Here is a 17,830-nt window from a genome sequence, read left to right on the forward strand (position 1 = left end):
TCACTCCTTTGACCGCTTCTCCATCCTTTTGATCCTCTTCTCGGGGCCATTCTTGTTTTTCAAGGGCTGTGGCTGGACCGCAACCCTGATCTCGTTCTTCTCAGCCAGCCCCAAGCAGGCTCTTGTCTTTCTTTTGTACGTTCGGCCGTCATGGCGGACAGCATGTGGTACGCGTTCCTCAACGACGAGCTCTGCTACGTCTCCCTGTGGACATTTGCATCCTTGATTGCAATCATCTTCATCTGGCAGACCACGCAGCAGCTCACTGCCCATCTCCGGCGACTGGCGACTTTCACCGACCCATCCCAGAAGTTCCATCGGGTCGCTGACCCGCGACTCTCATGGCTCAAGCGGCATGTCCTCTACGCCCCCCTCTGGCGCAATCGGCACAACCGAGAAATGCAGCTTTCTCGTGCGGTCAATATGGGCACACTGCCCAGTCGGTTCCACGCCCTGCTGCTTACCTTCGTTGTCGCCCTGAACGTGATTCTTTGCACCATTACCATCCCCTTTGGCTTGAAGGAGACCACCGTTGCAATGCAGATCCGCAATCGGACCGGATATATGGCGACGGCAAATTTGTTTCCGTTGTTCATCATGGCAGGGCGCAACAACCCGCTGGTCGCGCTGCTGCGGGTCTCGTTCGACACCTGGAACCTCCTGCATCGGTGGCTGGGGCGAATTGTCGTGCTAGAGGCGTTGGCGCATGTGGTGGCGTGGGGGGTGCCCAAGGTGCAGGATTGTATGGCTCCTTCTTCGGTGTGGTGGATTGATGTCTGATATACAGCAGATGGATGGAAGGGGATGCTCGCAACGCTTAGCAAGCCCTTCATGTTCAATGGGCTGATGGTGAGTGCAACGGATGCCAATCATCTCGCTTTGATACGATGGTGATTGACCTCCACCTCCAGTGCATGGTGGCCCTCCTCATCATCCTCGTCCAGTCGCCCTCGCCGATCCGGCACGCCTTCTACGAGACCTTCCTGCACCTCCACATTGCACTGGCCTGCATTGCGCTGGGATTTGTGTGGCATCACGTCTACCGCTACTCGTGCAAGTTCTACCTCTACGCAGCGATCGCCTTCTGGGCATGCGAGGTCGGGATCCCACAGCCAGATCTATGTCCCCAGGCTAACCCCGTGACCCTGTAATGCAGCGTCTAGCCCGCTTCCTGATCCTTTTGCACCGGAACTTCCGAAGTGGGACTCGCACCACGGCCTACGTCGAGGTTCTCCCCGGCGACACAATGCGGATCACCCTACACGTGGCGCGACCGTGGCGTTTCTCGCCAGGCCAGTATCTCTTCCTTTGTGTCCCTTCTGTCGGAGGCTGGACCTCGCACCCTTTCTCCGTAGCCTGGGCAGGAGACACAAGCGCAGCAGCAAGATCACTCACCGAGAAGGCCTCGAGCGATCACCTCTCCCAAGATACAACATCGCAAAGCATCTCCCTGCTGATCCGACGCCGCACGGGCTTCACCGACACATTATTCAAGACAGCCCTCACCCACCAACACTCCCACCGCAACACCTTGTCCTACAGCGACGACCCCATGGCAACAAGCCCCTCCTTCCTCGAGCCGCAGACCACCCCTCCCCTCCGACTATCCGCCCTGGTAGAAGGTCCATACGGCAACCTGCACACGCTCGACTCCTACGGCACCGTCCTGCTGATCGCCGGCGGAGTAGGCATCACCCACTGTCTCCCCTTCATCCCGCACCTTCTGAAAGGCTACACATCCGGCACTGTCTCCGCCCGACGGATCACGCTTGTGTGGGTGGTGCAGTCCCCCGAGCATCTGGAGTGGATCCGACCGTGGATGACGGAGGTGCTGGCGATGGAGGACCGGAGGGCGGTGCTGCGGGTGAAGGTGTTCGTGACACGGCCGCGGAGCCCCAGGGAGATCAAGAGCCCCAGCGCGACAGTGGAGATGTTCGCTGGGCGGCCGGACATGCAGACGGTGGTGGGGATGGAGGCGGCGGGCCAGGTCGGGGCGATGGGGGTGATGTGTTGTGGGAATGGGGGGTTGAGCGATGAGGTGCGGAGGGCGTGTCGGGCGGTGCTGGAGAGAGGGACGGTGGTGGATTATATCGAGGAGAGCTTTACTTGGTAAGTGGTGGTGGTGGTGGTTGAGATGATGAGGTTGTTGTTGTTGTTGTTGTTGTTGTGGTGGTGGTGGTGGTGGTGGTGTTGTTCCCGACCGGGGGAGCTATTGTGGCCTTAGCAAAGTGGTGTCAGTCAGGCAGCGAGACTAGTCCGCATTCGCTAGCATAATCAATTGCCTCATGTTGGCCATCATTCTCGTGCATATCATACATCTACAGTAGTACAGCGACAGCAACCATTTAACCTCCTGTACAACATGCACACGACCATGATTACACTCCGCTATGTCTCGTGGTCGTCAACGGAATCTCATCCGCAACCACGACCACCTCAACCTTCCTCACAATCCCCCCCACATGCCGATCCAGAAACTCGCGATCCCCCGCGAAGATCTGCGTCGTGATGTTCGCCAGAATTTGCCGCTCGTGCTCCTCCGACGAGCACGACGCCTGCCCGTGCCCCTGCTGCCGCACGTACGGCATGATCCACCGGGCCTTCCAGTCCGCCGCAAAGTTCTCAGTGGATTGATTGGGAGTGGGTCCCCCATCCATCTGGTGATGTTGCGCCTGTTTCTTCCGGATGTACTTCCGTATCCAGTGGAGGACGAGGGGCCGGATGCACGGAACGGAGGCGGTGATGAGGACGATGCCGGCCTCGATGAACATCCAGCGGAGGAGGGGGACGCGGTTGATGCGCGGGTTGGTCGATTTGAGAATCGTGGGATATTCCAGGGTCTTGATGAGGGAGGCAGCCATTGCTCTTGAGACTTGGGTTAGTCTCTGAGATAAAGGGCTTGGAGGCAGAGGTAGGAGGTGAGGTAGGGCTTACACGACCCCCAGGCTAAGCAGGGAGATGAGCACCAGTTTGACCCGCAGCGTCCAGTTGAACCGCCAGAAAATGTAGATGGGGAAGAGGGCGAGAAAGAGGTCGCTAGCAGAGTTGAATGCTACCCTCCCATGGGGGTTAGTCGCGGGTTCCTTTGTTGGTGAAGTGCTGGATGGAAGGGGACGAACTCACCACCCTGAAAATATCCATAATCGATCTGAACATCCAGCGACATGCAATGTTTCTGAGCGCCAGGCTGAAACACCTCCACGACACGCGAGCATTGTGCGAATAACAAAACCACACTGACCACATTGACAACCACCTGCAGGGGCACGAGAGTCCACAGGACCATGCGGTCCCACGTCCGTGCCGCCAGCAACGCCATCATGTACATGATCATGGCGAGACGACCGGCGGTCGCGGCGAGAATGACAATCGCGTAGCCGATGGTCGAGTACCGGAAGCCTGCGACCACACTGTGGTGACCGGGGGAGCTGGTGGTGTTGCCGTACCCGTGGTTGACCGCGAGGTTGAACAGCACTGCTGCAACCAAGAGTAAAGCCTGGCTTCATTAGTGACAAACTGAGAAGGTGGCGGACAATAGCGTACCAGAGCCAGCAGTATAATCGCATCACTGAGTTGCAGGTTCCCGAACTTGTAGTTACTTGCCGTACGGGAGGCGACAACGAGGATCGAAAAGGCCATCATCGTCCACACACTGATCAGCAGCTCCGGCCCGTAATCCGTCCCGGAGGGCATCTTCTTTGCCCCAGCACCGAGGGTATGGTTGTGGCCCGCATGGCTATCCTGGTCGTGGCCGTACAGCATAATTACAAACTGTGTCGGTGCTCATCTTATCTCTCCGCACGATCAGCTCGCGAGAGAATAGACCCAGTAGGAGGGCCAGCAATCTGGCCATGGCTTGAGTTAAATCAACTGATCATGGGGTCCGACTCCCTTCACGGGTCGGACATTAGACTTAATTTAGGGCAGGGCGGGACAAACTCCAGATATAGGGACAGACAGTCAAGGTTGACAGCCCCCCTGGAGCCACACATAGACAACGAAAGTCACTCAAGCTACCTGCTCGCTCCTAAGCCGCAGATCCTTGACCGCAAGAAGACTAAGGACCACCTGCCAAGCCTGATGAGTGAGTGAAGTTCGGGCATCGGCCGAGACAATCCTTATCTGAAACACCGCCGCTGTTCGAACCCACCCGCTGGTCCAATCACTCGATTGAAGTGTGCTAAGCATTCTGATTGACTCCAGTGTCAGGCTGACGAATGTGTCTCAGAGTTGACGACGGGCCGATGAGCTCGAGTCAGTCAACCAAGCTCTAGGATGTGCCTCTGTGCCCCTATTTTTATTTCCATCGCGGGACAGTGCCAGGACCGGTGAAGACAAGCGCAAAAGCAGCTCTGGTCCGTGCCAGCCTTGTCCCGCGGCTTTAGGGGCGTGGTCGTGGTGCTTGAGAACTGTTTCATAGCTAGCCTGGAATGCCGTCTGTGACTTGATCTTATAACGGCTGACTATTACTTCCGCGTGGTTACTCATGAATCTAAGGGACGGGTCGCTAGAATAAGCTACGGGGTATGGTCCGTGAAACCCATGTTTGGGGCGAAAGAATATTGACTATATTTGAGGTACATATACATAGCTGCTTGACTACTCTCGATCACCACCCTGAGTGTCGGTCAATACTGCGCTTAGAAGTTTCCCTGCTTGCCGGATTCAGCCTTGGGGCTCTTTCCGCTCTGGTTGGAGACAAAGCCCGATGGAGCAGCGCCAGCAGACGTGGCAGCAGGCGCGGCAGCCGGCTGAGAAGCGGTTTTCGAGTGTCCGCCGCGGCCATGGCCGGAGCCCTGGTGACCATGGTGCTTGGTGTGATGGCCCTCGTGGCCGTGGTGCTTGGTGTGCTGTCCGGAAGGCGCAGCACCGGAAGGAGCAGCACCGGAAGGACGAGAATCAGAGCCGAAGTCCTGACCAAAGGCACCGGAAGGAGCAGCGCCTACACTCTCACTGGGCTTGGGGACACCACCGAGCCCATGGCCGGAGCGCTGTCCAGAGGGCGAGGCGGAGGGAGCAGCATTCGCGTCATCGCCGAAAGCGGCAGAGGCAGAGGCAGAGGCATCAGAAGTTGCGACAGACATGGCAACGGTGTTGGACTCGTCCACAACGGCGACAGCAGTCTCGACGGGGGTCGAGTGGGCCGTGGCGGCAGAGGTGGATGAGGCGACGGCCGTCTCCGATCCCATGGCGGGGATGTTGATGGTCGCAATAGTCCAGACCTTACCACCCTCGCTCGAGCTTAGGCCGGTGTAGGTGGCGCCGGCGCCAGTCGCGATAGTGTCGCCAAAGGTGGTATCGGCCTCACGGAGGGTGATGGTGGTGTTGAGGTACACCTGAGCAGCCACCGTGCCCGTGCAGTCGGAGTCGCACTCGGTGCCTGTTCCATAACTGTGCAGCAAAATCAGCATCCGGGAGCACTGGCTCTAGAAAGATTGAAAGGAGGCAACTCACCCCGTCATGTAAGGACCCGACGCGTAGGAGTAGTTCGACAGCGCGGCACCAGTCAAGGCATTGGTGACCGTCTGCACCCAGGTGTTATCGTCGGAAAGCAGGTTGTACTCGATGCGAACGTGGTCGTCACCGCTGACAGCGGAGCCAGTGCCATCGAGCTGGCCGAAGGAACCGAAGATACTGGCGCGCACACACCATTGGCCCGTAGTGGCACCGCACCAGGCGTTGCTGGGCCAGCTCTCCATGGTGGTCTGGATGAGATCTCCAGTGCCGTTGCTCATACCAGGCCAGAGGAAGAGCTCGCCGTTCTGGGTGGCAGGGGCCGTGCCGGGGATGAGGGTGGTCACCGCATTGATGATGTCGGACTTGGTGGGACCAAGCGACACGCTGCCTCCCCACGAGTCGCGTTTGGCCACCTTGGTGCCGCTCTGAAGAGCAGCAGGCAGGACGGCGCCCAGTGCCAAGGCGGGCAGGAGCGCGAGAGTGCTAAGGACTTGCATTTTGAAGTTGAAGCGGATGTGATAAAGAATGTATTGGAGTATTGATAGGATGAAGAAGAAAGTATGTAAAGAACGGTCGAGGCCACCAGTGCCTTCAATGAAAGGAATGAGATTACCACAGGGATGAGAAGAGAAAGTAGAATCGCATCATCCACTTCAGGAGACACGGAGCTGGATGGCTTTATAGAGGAAGCGGACACGAGGGCTTTTTTGAAGGGGCAGCACCATAATTTGCTCGGGTTTCAGATTAAGCATTGGCCCACACTCTGAAACAAGCCTCCCATCCACGTTTTTGGCAGCATCCCATGCTGAAAACACGAGATTGTCTCAGATATACTTTTGCTGGACCTTTTCTTGCCTTATGGCCGGGGTCTAGATCTTCCGTTCATACGACGGTTTCGCTACGGTGCGGGATAGTGGGTGCTCCTTGAATTGAGAGATGCACCTTCAAGGTCACTCGAGGTTGTGAGAGAACACATACCGGTCAGCTTTTCCAATATATATACTGAGGACAAGCGAGGGCAAGTCCTCACGACAAGTACTAGTAAGAGTTAAGTTGGGGGAAATGTCTCGGGTGAATTTTCTGGGCAGATTCTCTTGGCACACCGACAAGAATTCGCCAAGCTTTCGGAATAATGGAGCAGACAGGAGACATGCTAAAGATCATCTGCTGCGAATGCTGTGGACGACCAACAAGCCAGCATAGCGGGGTGATGCTTGTTGTTTATACCGGTGGGAGTGGCAAGTGGTAAGGATATATAAGTCCAGGTATACTACAGCACCTTGACCAAGACTTTGCATATGGCGGGCACCCTGGTGTTGAGGCATGAAGATGTGAATCACGACAAACCTGGATCTTTCCTTCCACTTCTTAACACTACACAGATGCATCTAGCGTTGACCAGGCAAAATCCCATTAACTTGAGCTAAGATTCAGAGTCACACATGACATGACCGGACGGCCTTATGCAAGTATGCAAGTGGGGGTGGGGTAGGTCAGATGACTGTTCTTTGTCTACCACAGGTCGAACAACTCGACATGCAATACGCACCCATCCATCCACATTCCACATCAAACAGACAGCATGGCAGACATTGTCGACGAGTCCGAGCTCCCCAAGAATTCCATGGCCTCCGATGCCAGCACCCCTGCTCCTACCACAGACAATGAATCTGCCAAGTTAGCCGGCGACGAGCCCCCCTCCGCGGAGATCCAAGCCGAAGTCGCCACTTACACCGTCCTCGATCGTGAAGGACAACCACACCAATACTCATCCCTCTACAGCTGTGCAGAAGCTGCCCCCCGCACTCTCGTCGTCTTCATCCGCCATTTCTTCTGTGGAGTGTGTCTTGCTTTCCCCCAGCTTCTAACGCAGCGGATGCTAACCCAACCCGCAGAGCTGCAAGGAATACATCGAGGTCCTCTCCAAGACATTCACCCCAGAGCTTCTATCCCAACTAAGCACTTCTGCCTCTGTGGTAGTGGTGGGATGCGGGGACCCGGGTCTGATCGACATCTACGCAAAAGAGACAGGCTGTCAGTTTCCCATCTATGCGGACCCCTCCCGCAAGCTCTACAAACAACTGGGGCTGGCCTCTTCGCTAGCTCTCGGCGAGAAGCCCGAGTATATACAGAAGAGCATGAAGCAGATTGTGGCCGAGTCGTTCTGGAAGACGCTGAAGCAGCTTCCCAGTGGTTTGGCGTTGAAGGGAGGCGATTCGCGCCAGAATGGCGGCGAGTTCCTGTACGAGGCAAGTCCCGAGGGAGGCGAAGAGAGACGCGTGGTGTGGTGTCATCGCATGCAGAATACTCGGGACCACACTGAGGTGGCAGCCCTAGCCAAGATCTTGGAGCGGCAGGGGTGAGTTGAGTTGGTTGTAGTGGTGAGGGTTTTGGGCTTGGGGCTTGCTGCGAGATGGACGCAATGTGTATCTCCGATTGCCACCTGATGGCATCACACTTCCTGCTCATTTCTGAACCTACTCGGAATCGAATGTCTACGTCACTGTCGTGCAAGTAATAACTAGGTAATTTTCACAACAAATTGCATTACCCGCAAAACACCTATTGTCGACAATCATACGCGACCATTTATCAATATGTGAACAGATACCAAAACACTTTTCTCACCCCCCAAGGATTCTCAAACAGCAATAGCAAGCCTCTCATGGCTCCCCACTATTTGATTAATTCCCGTCGCGATCAAGTCATCGCTCGCCTCAGCGCGACCCGAGCCAAACCGCTTCAAATTCCACTTCTCGACGCCCTCCACATCCTTCAGATCCTTGGCGAAGGTGCGGAACAAGTCCGCATTCAGACGCTCGTACTCAGCGTACTCCTTGGGCCAGTCCCCTAGTCGCTCCACCGCCAGCTTCAGCAGATGCAGATGCTGTCGAACATGTTTACCCTCGTCCTCCACAATGCCTCCAGGGCTGGTCGCGCCGGACCCCGACTCGCTGCTGCTCATGCTGTCTGCCATCTCGGTCGCGGAGACAGAACTCGGATCAATAAACACCCGCAGCGCATTCTCATGCAACGAGGCCGCCTTCTTGTAGTACCGGTAGGCCAGCTCGCGCCGGTCCTTCTGGGACTGGTACCCCTGCGCGACGCTGGTGTACATCTGCGAGAGGAGGACGGTCATCTCGACGGTGCTGGGGTGGCGCGGGCCATGGACGCGGGCGCAGTTGTAGACGATGTCCTCGCCTAGGCGCATGGCAGCGGAATAATCCCCGATCAGATAGCGGGTGATGACGAGCATGCGGCCCAGGGCGAGGGTGTAGGCGGACTGGGGCTGCGAGGTGGCGATGTGGTTGGTGTCGCGGTTGTTCCAGAGCGAGGTCAGGATCCAGGCCAGGGTGTGGTAGTCGTGCTGCTCGTCCAGCACGCAGATCAGGTTGTTGAGGTGCACCAGGTCCAGCTGCGTCAGGTCGACCTTCTGCTGCTTGAGGTAGCCCAGCGTCTCCTGCAGGATGGTCGCGGACACGCCTAGCATCTCCTTGCGGGACGAGGCGGCGGGCCGCGCCTCGACGTCTCGACCGGCGATCACCAGTCCGAGCTTGAAGACGATCTTGAGTACCGAGAGGGAGGTGTAGCCCTGATGCGCCCGGATGTACTTGAAGGCTGTGAGAGCCAGGCCGCACGCTGCGCTGTAGTCCGCCGTGGCCAGCAGCTGGGTCACCCGGTCGTGGCTGGCGATCGCCACGGAGCGGATGAAGTGCTGCGAGGTGTGCGAGTGGAAGTACTCGAGAAGGGTGGCGATAAAGACCTTCGCTTGACTGGGGTTCGCCTGGACGGTCGACCCCTCCGTGGCAAGGAAGTAGTTGGTGAACTGCTCGACGAGTCGCGCAGCGTCAGCTTGACGACCCTTGGCGGACAAGAAGCCATACAGGCGCGAGGCAGACGAGGTGACGGTCATGACACTGCTGTTCTTCGAGCCGATCTCAGTGCGGAACTGCTCGAAATACATGTACTCGGTGGTCAGCGCCGAGTAGATATCATTAAGGGTGAGCGACGAGTCCTCGCGCTGGCGCAGGCTGTACTCCAGCTCGGCCAAGAAGGACAGGCTCTGCCGCTGGCTGGAGGTCAGGTCGAATCCCACAGCCCCGACGTTGGTGGTGTCCTTGGCCACAATCTGCCGGTATAGTTCTTGGGATATGTCTCTCGCTCGGTCTATCTGACCGGCTGTGATGTAGCCGGTGGCAATGGTCTTGGCAGCAGCGCTCAGCTGGATGGACGACGACTCGGTGGCGAGGACCTGGGCTGTGGCGTTGCGCAGAAGTGTTACGGCAGCCTGGGTATCGCTCTGTTTCGAGTACAGAGCCACAATCTCGCTCAGGTGCGATAGAGCCTCTTCATGGGCCCATCCGTGGGTGGAGCGAAGAGAGGCCAGACGCTGCGTGCGAATAGAGATCACCCTCTTCACTTGCTCGGCGCTCATGGACTCCGTCTTCGACACGTTGACGAGGATGTTCTGTTCTTCGTAAATCGAGTCTAGTGTCGCACGGATATCGTCACGGTCGATGTCGACTTCGTCGAACTTGCTGTGTAGCAACTCTTCAAACAGCTCGACTGCTTCTGCCTCGTACCGCTTAGACTCCAGGCAGATATTAGCCAGAGTCTTGGTGGCCTGGATGGTGATCGAGGCCGCGGTGCCAAAGAGGCTGATGCAGGCTTTGCGGTACTGCACCGTCACGTCGTGAATGAGTGTGGTGTCGCTGTGGACCATGCGCAAACAGTGAATGTATCGCTCATAAAGCGTCTGGACGAAACTCGGTTCTTGCAGCTTGGGGCTGGTCTTGGGTTTCTGCACCGTATTGAACAGTACGCGGCAGGGCTTCAAGGCGTCCGCGTAGCGTGCCTGGTTCAGGAGCTCAGTCACAACGATCAGCAAAGGCTCAAAGGCATCAGGATGGCAGGTTTCCGAGTCCTTGTTGAGAACATGCACGATCTGACGATAGTAGTCCACCGCGATAGGACGAGGACGAGTCAGCTCTGCCAGCTTCCATAGCTGCTTGACGACGGTCGGGTGTTCCGCTCCGTATCGTTTAATGGAGTCGCTCAGGATATCCTGGTGGACGGTGATCAGCTTATCACTTTGCGACATGCGCTCGTACAGACGGAGAATGGCAGTTGTGACACGGCCCCGCAGCTTGTCGCCCGCCGGTCGATCGCGGCGGACGGCCTGATACAGACGCAGTCGGACGTCCTCCTCCTTTCCTGATCGGCGTCGGGAGCGATAGCAATTTGCCAGCCGTTCTGCAAGCTCGATGCAGTACTCCAGGTTGCTCGAGGGAAGAACCACTTCGTCCACCGAAGGTGCAAAGAAGGCAGGCCACATGGTCCGAAGGACCTGCTTGATAGCCTTGGTAGCATCCTGCCATCGATGCTGCGACAGATACAGCTCCAACAGAGTGTTTGTGGCAGTGACGGAGACCTGGTCAGTGCTAGACGTGTTGAAGACCATCTCCTTGAGACTCGATTCGGTGATGGTCGAGCTAGTCGAGGTCGCCATCTTCATCACCTCCCGTGAAGTGGTATTGATATGCTGCTGCACCTCCTGATGGACACCGCTCTGACTGTTGGTACTCTGAGCGCAGTGTTTAAATACGCTGAGTGCCAGCACGGAAAGTCCCACAGACTTCATTACCTTGGCCACCTCGAGGAACTTGGAGGCCACTGCCTCAGAGCTCGACGTGCTTTGACTATACCCCTCCCAGAAGCCGGACAGGATTGAAGCGGCCTCGTTCTCCCGGTGTTGGGACTTGAGGAACTTGGCATAACCCAGCACGGCATCCATGTTCTTGAGCTCCCAGTCAGACGAATGGCTGAGACGATATTCCTTGCTGGTTTGCTGCCAAAGCTCAATATACGTCCGCTCGGCGGCCTTTAGGTCTTTCTCGGCCACGAACCGCTCGGCCTTGGCCTGCAGAGAGTTGAAGTCGAAGGCGCGGGTGATCACATCGTCCAGCTCCAGTTCGTCCAGAGAGAAAGTCGTCCGCGTCTCCATCGCATCTTTGCGACCGTGGAGGTGGAGCAAGAGCGAGTCGTCCGTCGGTCGCGAGCCCGTGGGTTGCGACGCGCGGTCCGTGGTCGGCCCCTGCAGCGAGGCTGTGATCTCCTTAGCTCGAGCCTCGTCTCCCATCGAGATGAAATGTTCCGACAGCTGGGTCAGAGTGGAAGTCACCATGCTGCTTGACCCTCCATAATGGATCTTGTAGCATTCAACCAGAAGCTGCAGCATCTCGGTGCGTTTCACCATGATCTCGGTCTTGGAATCGGCAATCTCGTCGGCAGTCACTTCCAGGTAGAACTTGGTCATCTGCATGGTGATCAGGTGTCGGGGCGAAAGCACGGTTTGGCTCATCTTCGCAGCATCATAGAAGATCTTGCTAATATGGGCTGGAAGGGTGTTGTGGATACGTCGGTAGAAGAGAGCCTGACACAGGATAGTCTGCAGGGTCGTGGGGTGAGTAGGGCTCAATGCCTGCCGATACAGTCGGGTTTGAATGCCGTGCAACAGCCGCAACGACGGGGTGGATTTATTGTCCCAAACGGTCATCTCAAGCAATGGCACTGTGGGCGAAGTCGGAAGCGCACTGCGCAGCTCTTTGGCTGCAGTGGTGATCTCCTGGTCGGTGGTGCAGCCAAACGCGATTTTGACATGCGTCAGCCAGTAGCGCAGGGCGAAGTCGAGTAGAGGATATTTGGCCAGCAGATTCTGGGTGGTATTCTCGTCCACTGGATCTAGCGAGGGCTCGTGCTCGCTGGTGACGGCCTCCTTGGTGTATGATAGCAGTCTCTGTGCAAGATCGCTGTTCCTGTTTTTAACCGTCGGCAACAGTTTATCTTTCGCCAGCACGTCCAAGATCGCGGTACGGATCTGTCCGTGGCGCAGGTAGACCAGATGACTCTGGATAAAGACAAGCGATGCCACCGGCCTGAGGAGCTGCTGGATGTCAAGATGCTTGTCGGTGACGGTGGAATTTTCGACGTGGATGGAGCCCAGCGCCGACAGTTCCTTCTGCGTCATGGGACGAGCCGCAGTGGAGAGCCAAGCCAACACCTTCAATGCATCTTCGCTCAGCTTCGCATGCAGGTTATGCGAGACCAGGTCGGTGAGTGTCTTGCCGGTGTTGGCCACACTTTCAATAGCTCTGGTCAGAGCTTGCGCGTTGGACGAGCCCTCCTCGCGAATGCGTTTGGCGGCCAGTTTGGCCCAGAGGAATGAACCACTGGACGCTTCAGCAATCCGCGTGACGTTGATCTCTTGCTCTTCCTCAGGCAAGGATGTGAAAGCACGAGTATGCTGCAAGATCTTCCGTACGACAGCGGTGATGTCGTCGAAGACAAGCTCCGGCGAGACATGCACAGTGCTCTGCGAAGACGTAGAGAGCGGCTGCTGGGCGCCCAAAACAACCAACTTGACTCTATCCGCGGGGGCCGCAGCCTCGGTCAGTCGCTTGTGCATCAGGGTCTCTCCGCAGCTGGCCTCATCCATTCCGTCAACCACCAGAACGAGTTCCTTGGCACCCTGGAGACTGCTCTTCAGTGCGTTCCCCACCGCAGCCCACAGTAGATCGTCGTACGCGTCCTCTTCCAGTGTCGACTGACTGCGTGTGTACGCATCCGACAGAGTCTGGTAGAGTCGCACATTGCCAATGCGCTTGTCGAAGAGCTGTGACAGGATCATCTTGGCGACTGCACGAGGGGTGGTGTTGGCTGGGATACGACTGCCTATCATGGCTGTGAGTAAGGTTCTTTGGTGCTGGGAAGTGTGACTTACTGATCGGGACAAAGATCGATTTGTAATGAGTACCTCCGACAGGGTGTTGCAAATGGTCGTTGATCACGGTCGCCAAAATGGTTTTGCCTGAGCCCGGTTTACCATGCACCGCCAGGGTTTTGCGGTTGCTTTTGAGGAATCGTGTCAAGTACGGGGTCATCCACAGGCAGGTGGACTCCTCACGCTCCTGGGCAAAGTGTGCGGTTGTCTCCGCCACGTTGACTAGCACGGGGTCCTCAGGCTGCAGCCAATCCTTGAGGGCTCGGATCTCGGTGACTGTTGCACGAGAGCATTAGCCACTGTTCCGGATAGGAGGATTTTAAAAGCAATTGCGCTCACCTTTGTCCCCGTTCAAACCCTCCCGGATCAGCTGGTGACGCCACATCGACTCGGAGACATGTTCGCAGCGAGCCTTGAAGCTGTCAATCGGACCCGGAAAAGTGCTGTAGATGTCAATCGAGACTGAGTCAGAAGAATTCAAAGACCGGTGGAAGTGTCTGGCTACGCCAACAACAAGGGTGACGAGGTCGGCCAGGGCCAGAATGAGTTGGTCCTTGATCTCCTGGGATACGGAGAAGAGTTCTGTGCGATCCAGCAAGTTGCCCAGGCCCATGGAGGAGCGGTAGAAGAATCCGAACAGATCCATCAACGCAGGGGCATTGTTCTCCGCCAGCTTACACCAGACAGCTTAGCATTCGGCATGGCTATGTGGCTGGGTTAGGCATGCATACCTCGAGTAAACTCGCACAGTGTACATAGGCAAGCTGGGCGGCCATGTGACTATCCCCGGCAAATTGCTCCAGAGCCGTGTCAAATGAATGCAGTCTTTCTACAAACAAAGCCGCCCAGACAAGCGCCTTGTCATAGCTGCTCCCCTCGGCAGGGAGCTTGCGCATTCGCTCCGCTCGAATCCATTCGAGGAGTGTCGCGTAATCCGCATCTGTGATGCTCGACGAGATCATAGCGTCGCTGCTGCGACGAGTCAGTGAGCTGACAACATCCGCCAGCGTGGAGCTTCCCCCGCCACTCAAGACCCGCGACCCCCGCCTCGAGGTGGAAGTTTGGTATGTGGTTGTGTATCCCTCTTGCTCCAGGATATCCGACGCTCGTCGAGTCCCGAAGAGCGCAGTGGTGGACAGAGGGGAGCCGAAGGTGTAATGGACGTTAGGTTGGAACGAGGTAGCCATGGTCGGTTCTACACGTGGTTGCTCGCCGGCAGGATTGTTAATGCAGGGTATTGATTCTCATCAGAAGAATGGAGTTTCAGGTGATGGAGTAAACTTTAGACCAATTTGCATAGATGTTGAGCGAAGCAGGGACAAGTGACAAGAAAACATGGAATAAGGTGTTAATTTCAAGATGCTTCGAAGATATATTTCTCGATGAGCAGAGTGCTGCACCTTTGCCCTGTATTTCAAGTTTCGACCTACTTGCTGGGTTCCTCTTTGGACACTTGTAAGACGTCAGAATGAGATGCACGACATTAGGCTGAATTCTCCGGCCAATGCTGGAAGACCCAAAACTTTCAGAATATTGACAAATCGCAACATTCATGAATTGATCCACTTTGTCCATAAGCCCCGAGCATAGCGAGTGGTTGGTAGATAGCTCTGGATTTTACACCAAGTCAGTCTTGACATCACTTTTGAGGAACCACGTTGGGTGTTTCTTGTGAAACTTCCACTCAAGAAGATACCCTGGGGTGTGGAGCGCCGGCAGCTTGTTGAGTTTGCGTTGAGCTCACCCAAAACATGGTTGAGCAGTATCTTACTGTCAGGGATTGAATTGAACTTCGCACGGTGCTGTGGAAAACACTATCTCATAGAGCATTTCTTCCACAGGATGACCTCTTCCAATGCCCGCTGCCGACAGCGCACATCCTTCGCGTCTGCTTGGGGCTTCTTTCGTTTCTGAGAAGGGAATTCCAGTCTTTCAATGGCATTAACCCCAATATCACTTTCATAACAGTCATAATATTGTGTTGTCAGAGCAAAAGTTGGAACCTCACGTCATAACAATGGAGCATCAGGTAGTCGAATCGGTGGGCGGCGGAAGGCGATTGAGTTAGGGTTGTGGGGACATCCGCATGCGGCAAACCCCTCCTCCATGCCATGGCAGCCCACAACAGGATTTCCCCAGATCACCGTTAATGTATGAGCATGGTGTGCTCCAGTCCAGGTCCTTGACAAGTAGTTCATGAGTTGTCTACGCAGGGAGAGGGTGGTTGCCGCATGGAAAACCTCGCAAAATATATCACCTCTGGCATCGTGGGTGTCTGGCTCAGTTAAGCACTGCTCCGCCACAAGTCCTTCAAGCAATTCAAGATTGTCAGGATTGAATGACACAGCCGTTGATGTAGAATTTCTTCCGACTGACGTGGTCAGCATCTGGGTAAATGACCAACACTGTCCCAGCAACAAAGCATACGCGGTACCCACTTCTTTTCTCCCCGATCGGCGTCACAGACAAACAAAAATAGACATGTCGAATGCGGATATGGGGGCTCGTGGGGACCCGCGAGGACCATTCTGGATCCCTCAGTGGATACGGATGTAATCATCGATGCAGAAACAGAAGTGAAAAAAGGATCACAAGAATTCCGTGGAGTCCACTCACAGCTTGTTGATGGCACCAGGTCATGGCCCAATCTGCGTCGAGCTTGTCGACCGGGCCCGTTCAGGCGAGGCACGTGACTCTCGGTCCGCCACCTTCACCCAGTGACCAGAACAGAGGAAGGTATGGGAGGTCCAAAACCATTTAGATGGTGAGACCGGGGAATTGCTCCTCTGAATATGTTTGGATTGATGTGGTCTTGCAGAATGGATGCTACTATTTTAGAATGTGTGCGGTCACGTTGATACACTCATCCTCGCAATATATGTCATTGACCCCCCAAAATACTTGATGATCATCATCTGCCGACTCCTGCAAAAGAAAACTGTGGGAATCTGGTGTCTAATCGCGTGGCTTCGGCAGCTTAGGCAAGAGGAGCCAGCTAATCGCCGTAGCACAGAGTAGGCCCACGAGCATAGGCTGCAGGACTTTAACTCCTGTGCGGGCTGAAAGGATTCCGGTCAAGACGGGAAACAAAGAACCTCCGATCTGGCCAAACACAAATACAAATGCTGGCAGAAAGTTAGTCAATAGCTTTGTAGTTGAGAAGCCAAGCAACGGAAGGAGAACGGTCTGCGGGAAATATACACACCAATTGCTGAACTCCGAACATCTGGCGGAAATATCTTCGAGGCGACCGATATACCCTGCTCAATATGTCAGCATCGGCGAGCTGTCCCTCACAGAAACATCTTAGCATGTCAGTACTTACAGCGGCAAAGAATGGTCCAGAAAAGAATCCTAGAACGCAGATTGCGACCGCCTCGACAATGATACTCGGCACCCTGCACGTGATGCATTAGCAGTAGACCTCGTATCCAGGAGAATCGAAGGGACACCCACAGCCAGAAGACTAACTGCAGTCCCACACATATTACGGCATAGAGAAAGATCATCCGCCGTTCTCCGAGTCGGAAGGTGGGCTCAGCCAAAAGCAACCTGCCCAGGAAAGCGCCTCCATAGAACCCAGTGGGGACATATCCCATCGCATCCAGATTGCCGTGCCGCACGTTGACGAGATATTCAACCATCCAGCCTGATTCGCATAAGTCCCTGACTCACTAGTAAACAGACCCAGTGCAGAGATGACAAACCTCCAGCAGTAATGGCCGCTCCAAGAAAAAAGAAGAAATACAGACTGGCAAGCCAGACCGTGGGCACGCGCAGAGTATTCTTGATCTCGACTAGCGCACGGTGACTCTTGGAGTGGGAGTGGGCATGTGGATCATCTCGCGATCCCTCCGGTGAAGGGTCGGAAGTAGCAGACTTGATTGCGAGCTGGTTGTGAAACGCCGTCAGCACAAATGCTAAATTAAGAACCCCCAGGCCCAGAGGCGCCAGATAAAACAGATTCCACTGCGTTGTTGTTCCCACCAATGCCACAGCCGTGGCCACCAACGGACCGACCAAGCACCCTGCCATGTACATGGCATGGATAAACCCCAACCAACGATGGGCGGCATTGACGGAGGCAACATAGGTATTGGCGTGAGTGTCATTGTACGCTTGACCTAGACTGGCGAGAAAGAAGGTGACGACATAAAGCGAAAACGGGGGCAGCCAGGCTCGAAGGGCGTGGGAGAGCACTTGAAGGGCCGCGCCCAGGGCCAGGATAGCTCCGAGGCCGAGATATTGACAGAGGGCGCTGTTGGTCACGGCGGCTAACAGCCATCCTGCGAAGGTTGATACGTAGACCACGACGACAAGGTTGGTGCTCACATGGTAGGAGCGGATCACATAGGGGACCAATGAGCCCAAACTCCCATCATTGACCCCGGCGACAAAGAAAGAGAAGCCGGCACTGAGGATTTGGGCATACAGCCATCGTTTGTCGGCAATGCTTGGCTCGGGAGGCTCGACTGATGCCGGCTGCTCTTGCGAGAGATCGATCATTTCCTGGTCTGGTTGCGGTCGCATTATGCTGGTTGGTAGGTTAGGAGGCAAGGAGTGGGAAGATTGAGAGATGAAGCATTCTTGAAA

At 55.8% G+C, this 17,830-nt stretch overlaps 6 protein-coding genes across 6 annotated transcripts; 2 read left to right on the top strand and 4 right to left on the bottom strand.

Annotated features, from left to right (window-relative positions):
• Window positions 1-21: 21 nt before the first annotated feature.
• Window positions 22-2,113, top strand: BO95DRAFT_418493 (ferric reductase family protein; the record flags this gene model as incomplete). Its single annotated transcript, XM_025584460.1, has 4 exons — window positions 22-742; window positions 791-849; window positions 912-1,097; window positions 1,157-2,113. The coding sequence occupies exons 1-4, from the start codon at window positions 151-153 to the stop codon at window positions 2,111-2,113; spliced, it is 1,794 nt and encodes a 597-aa protein (XP_025439966.1). The 5' UTR covers window positions 22-150.
• A 225-nt stretch (window positions 2,114-2,338) lies between these two features.
• On the bottom strand, window positions 2,339-3,762 carry BO95DRAFT_418497 (uncharacterized protein; the record flags this gene model as incomplete). The annotated part of the gene is made up of 4 exons (XM_025584461.1): window positions 2,339-2,865; window positions 2,935-3,052; window positions 3,124-3,496; window positions 3,544-3,762. The coding sequence occupies 4 exons, from the start codon at window positions 3,760-3,762 to the stop codon at window positions 2,379-2,381; spliced, it is 1,197 nt and encodes a 398-aa protein (XP_025439967.1). The 3' UTR covers window positions 2,339-2,378.
• Window positions 3,763-5,180: 1,418 nt separating this feature from the next.
• Window positions 5,181-5,954, bottom strand: BO95DRAFT_368300 (uncharacterized protein; the record flags this gene model as incomplete). Its single annotated transcript, XM_025582821.1, has 2 exons — window positions 5,181-5,391; window positions 5,455-5,954. Coding segments are annotated over 2 exons (711 nt in total), but the record flags the coding sequence as incomplete, so codon positions are not given.
• A 1,063-nt stretch (window positions 5,955-7,017) lies between these two features.
• Window positions 7,018-7,860, top strand: BO95DRAFT_445054 (peroxiredoxin-like family protein). The gene is made up of 2 exons (XM_025587046.1): window positions 7,018-7,297; window positions 7,353-7,860. The coding sequence occupies exons 1-2, from the start codon at window positions 7,040-7,042 to the stop codon at window positions 7,818-7,820; spliced, it is 726 nt and encodes a 241-aa protein (XP_025439969.1). The 5' UTR covers window positions 7,018-7,039; the 3' UTR covers window positions 7,821-7,860.
• A 179-nt stretch (window positions 7,861-8,039) lies between these two features.
• Window positions 8,040-14,424, bottom strand: BO95DRAFT_501611 (uncharacterized protein; the record flags this gene model as incomplete). Its single annotated transcript, XM_025591012.1, has 4 exons — window positions 8,040-13,184; window positions 13,234-13,505; window positions 13,701-13,910; window positions 13,969-14,424. 4 exons carry the CDS (start codon window positions 14,422-14,424, stop codon window positions 8,099-8,101), a joined length of 6,024 nt encoding a protein of 2,007 aa, XP_025439970.1. The 3' UTR covers window positions 8,040-8,098.
• Window positions 14,425-16,192: 1,768 nt separating this feature from the next.
• Window positions 16,193-17,743, bottom strand: BO95DRAFT_418506 (putative MFS transporter; the record flags this gene model as incomplete). Its single annotated transcript, XM_025584462.1, has 5 exons — window positions 16,193-16,362; window positions 16,443-16,497; window positions 16,563-16,635; window positions 16,694-16,886; window positions 16,945-17,743. The coding sequence occupies 5 exons, from the start codon at window positions 17,741-17,743 to the stop codon at window positions 16,193-16,195; spliced, it is 1,290 nt and encodes a 429-aa protein (XP_025439971.1).
• Window positions 17,744-17,830: the final 87 nt, after the last annotated feature.

The sequence above is a fragment of the Aspergillus brunneoviolaceus genome (assembly GCF_003184695.1).
Source record: "Aspergillus brunneoviolaceus CBS 621.78 unplaced genomic scaffold BO95scaffold_53, whole genome shotgun sequence".
Taxonomy (NCBI): domain Eukaryota; kingdom Fungi; phylum Ascomycota; class Eurotiomycetes; order Eurotiales; family Aspergillaceae; genus Aspergillus; species Aspergillus brunneoviolaceus.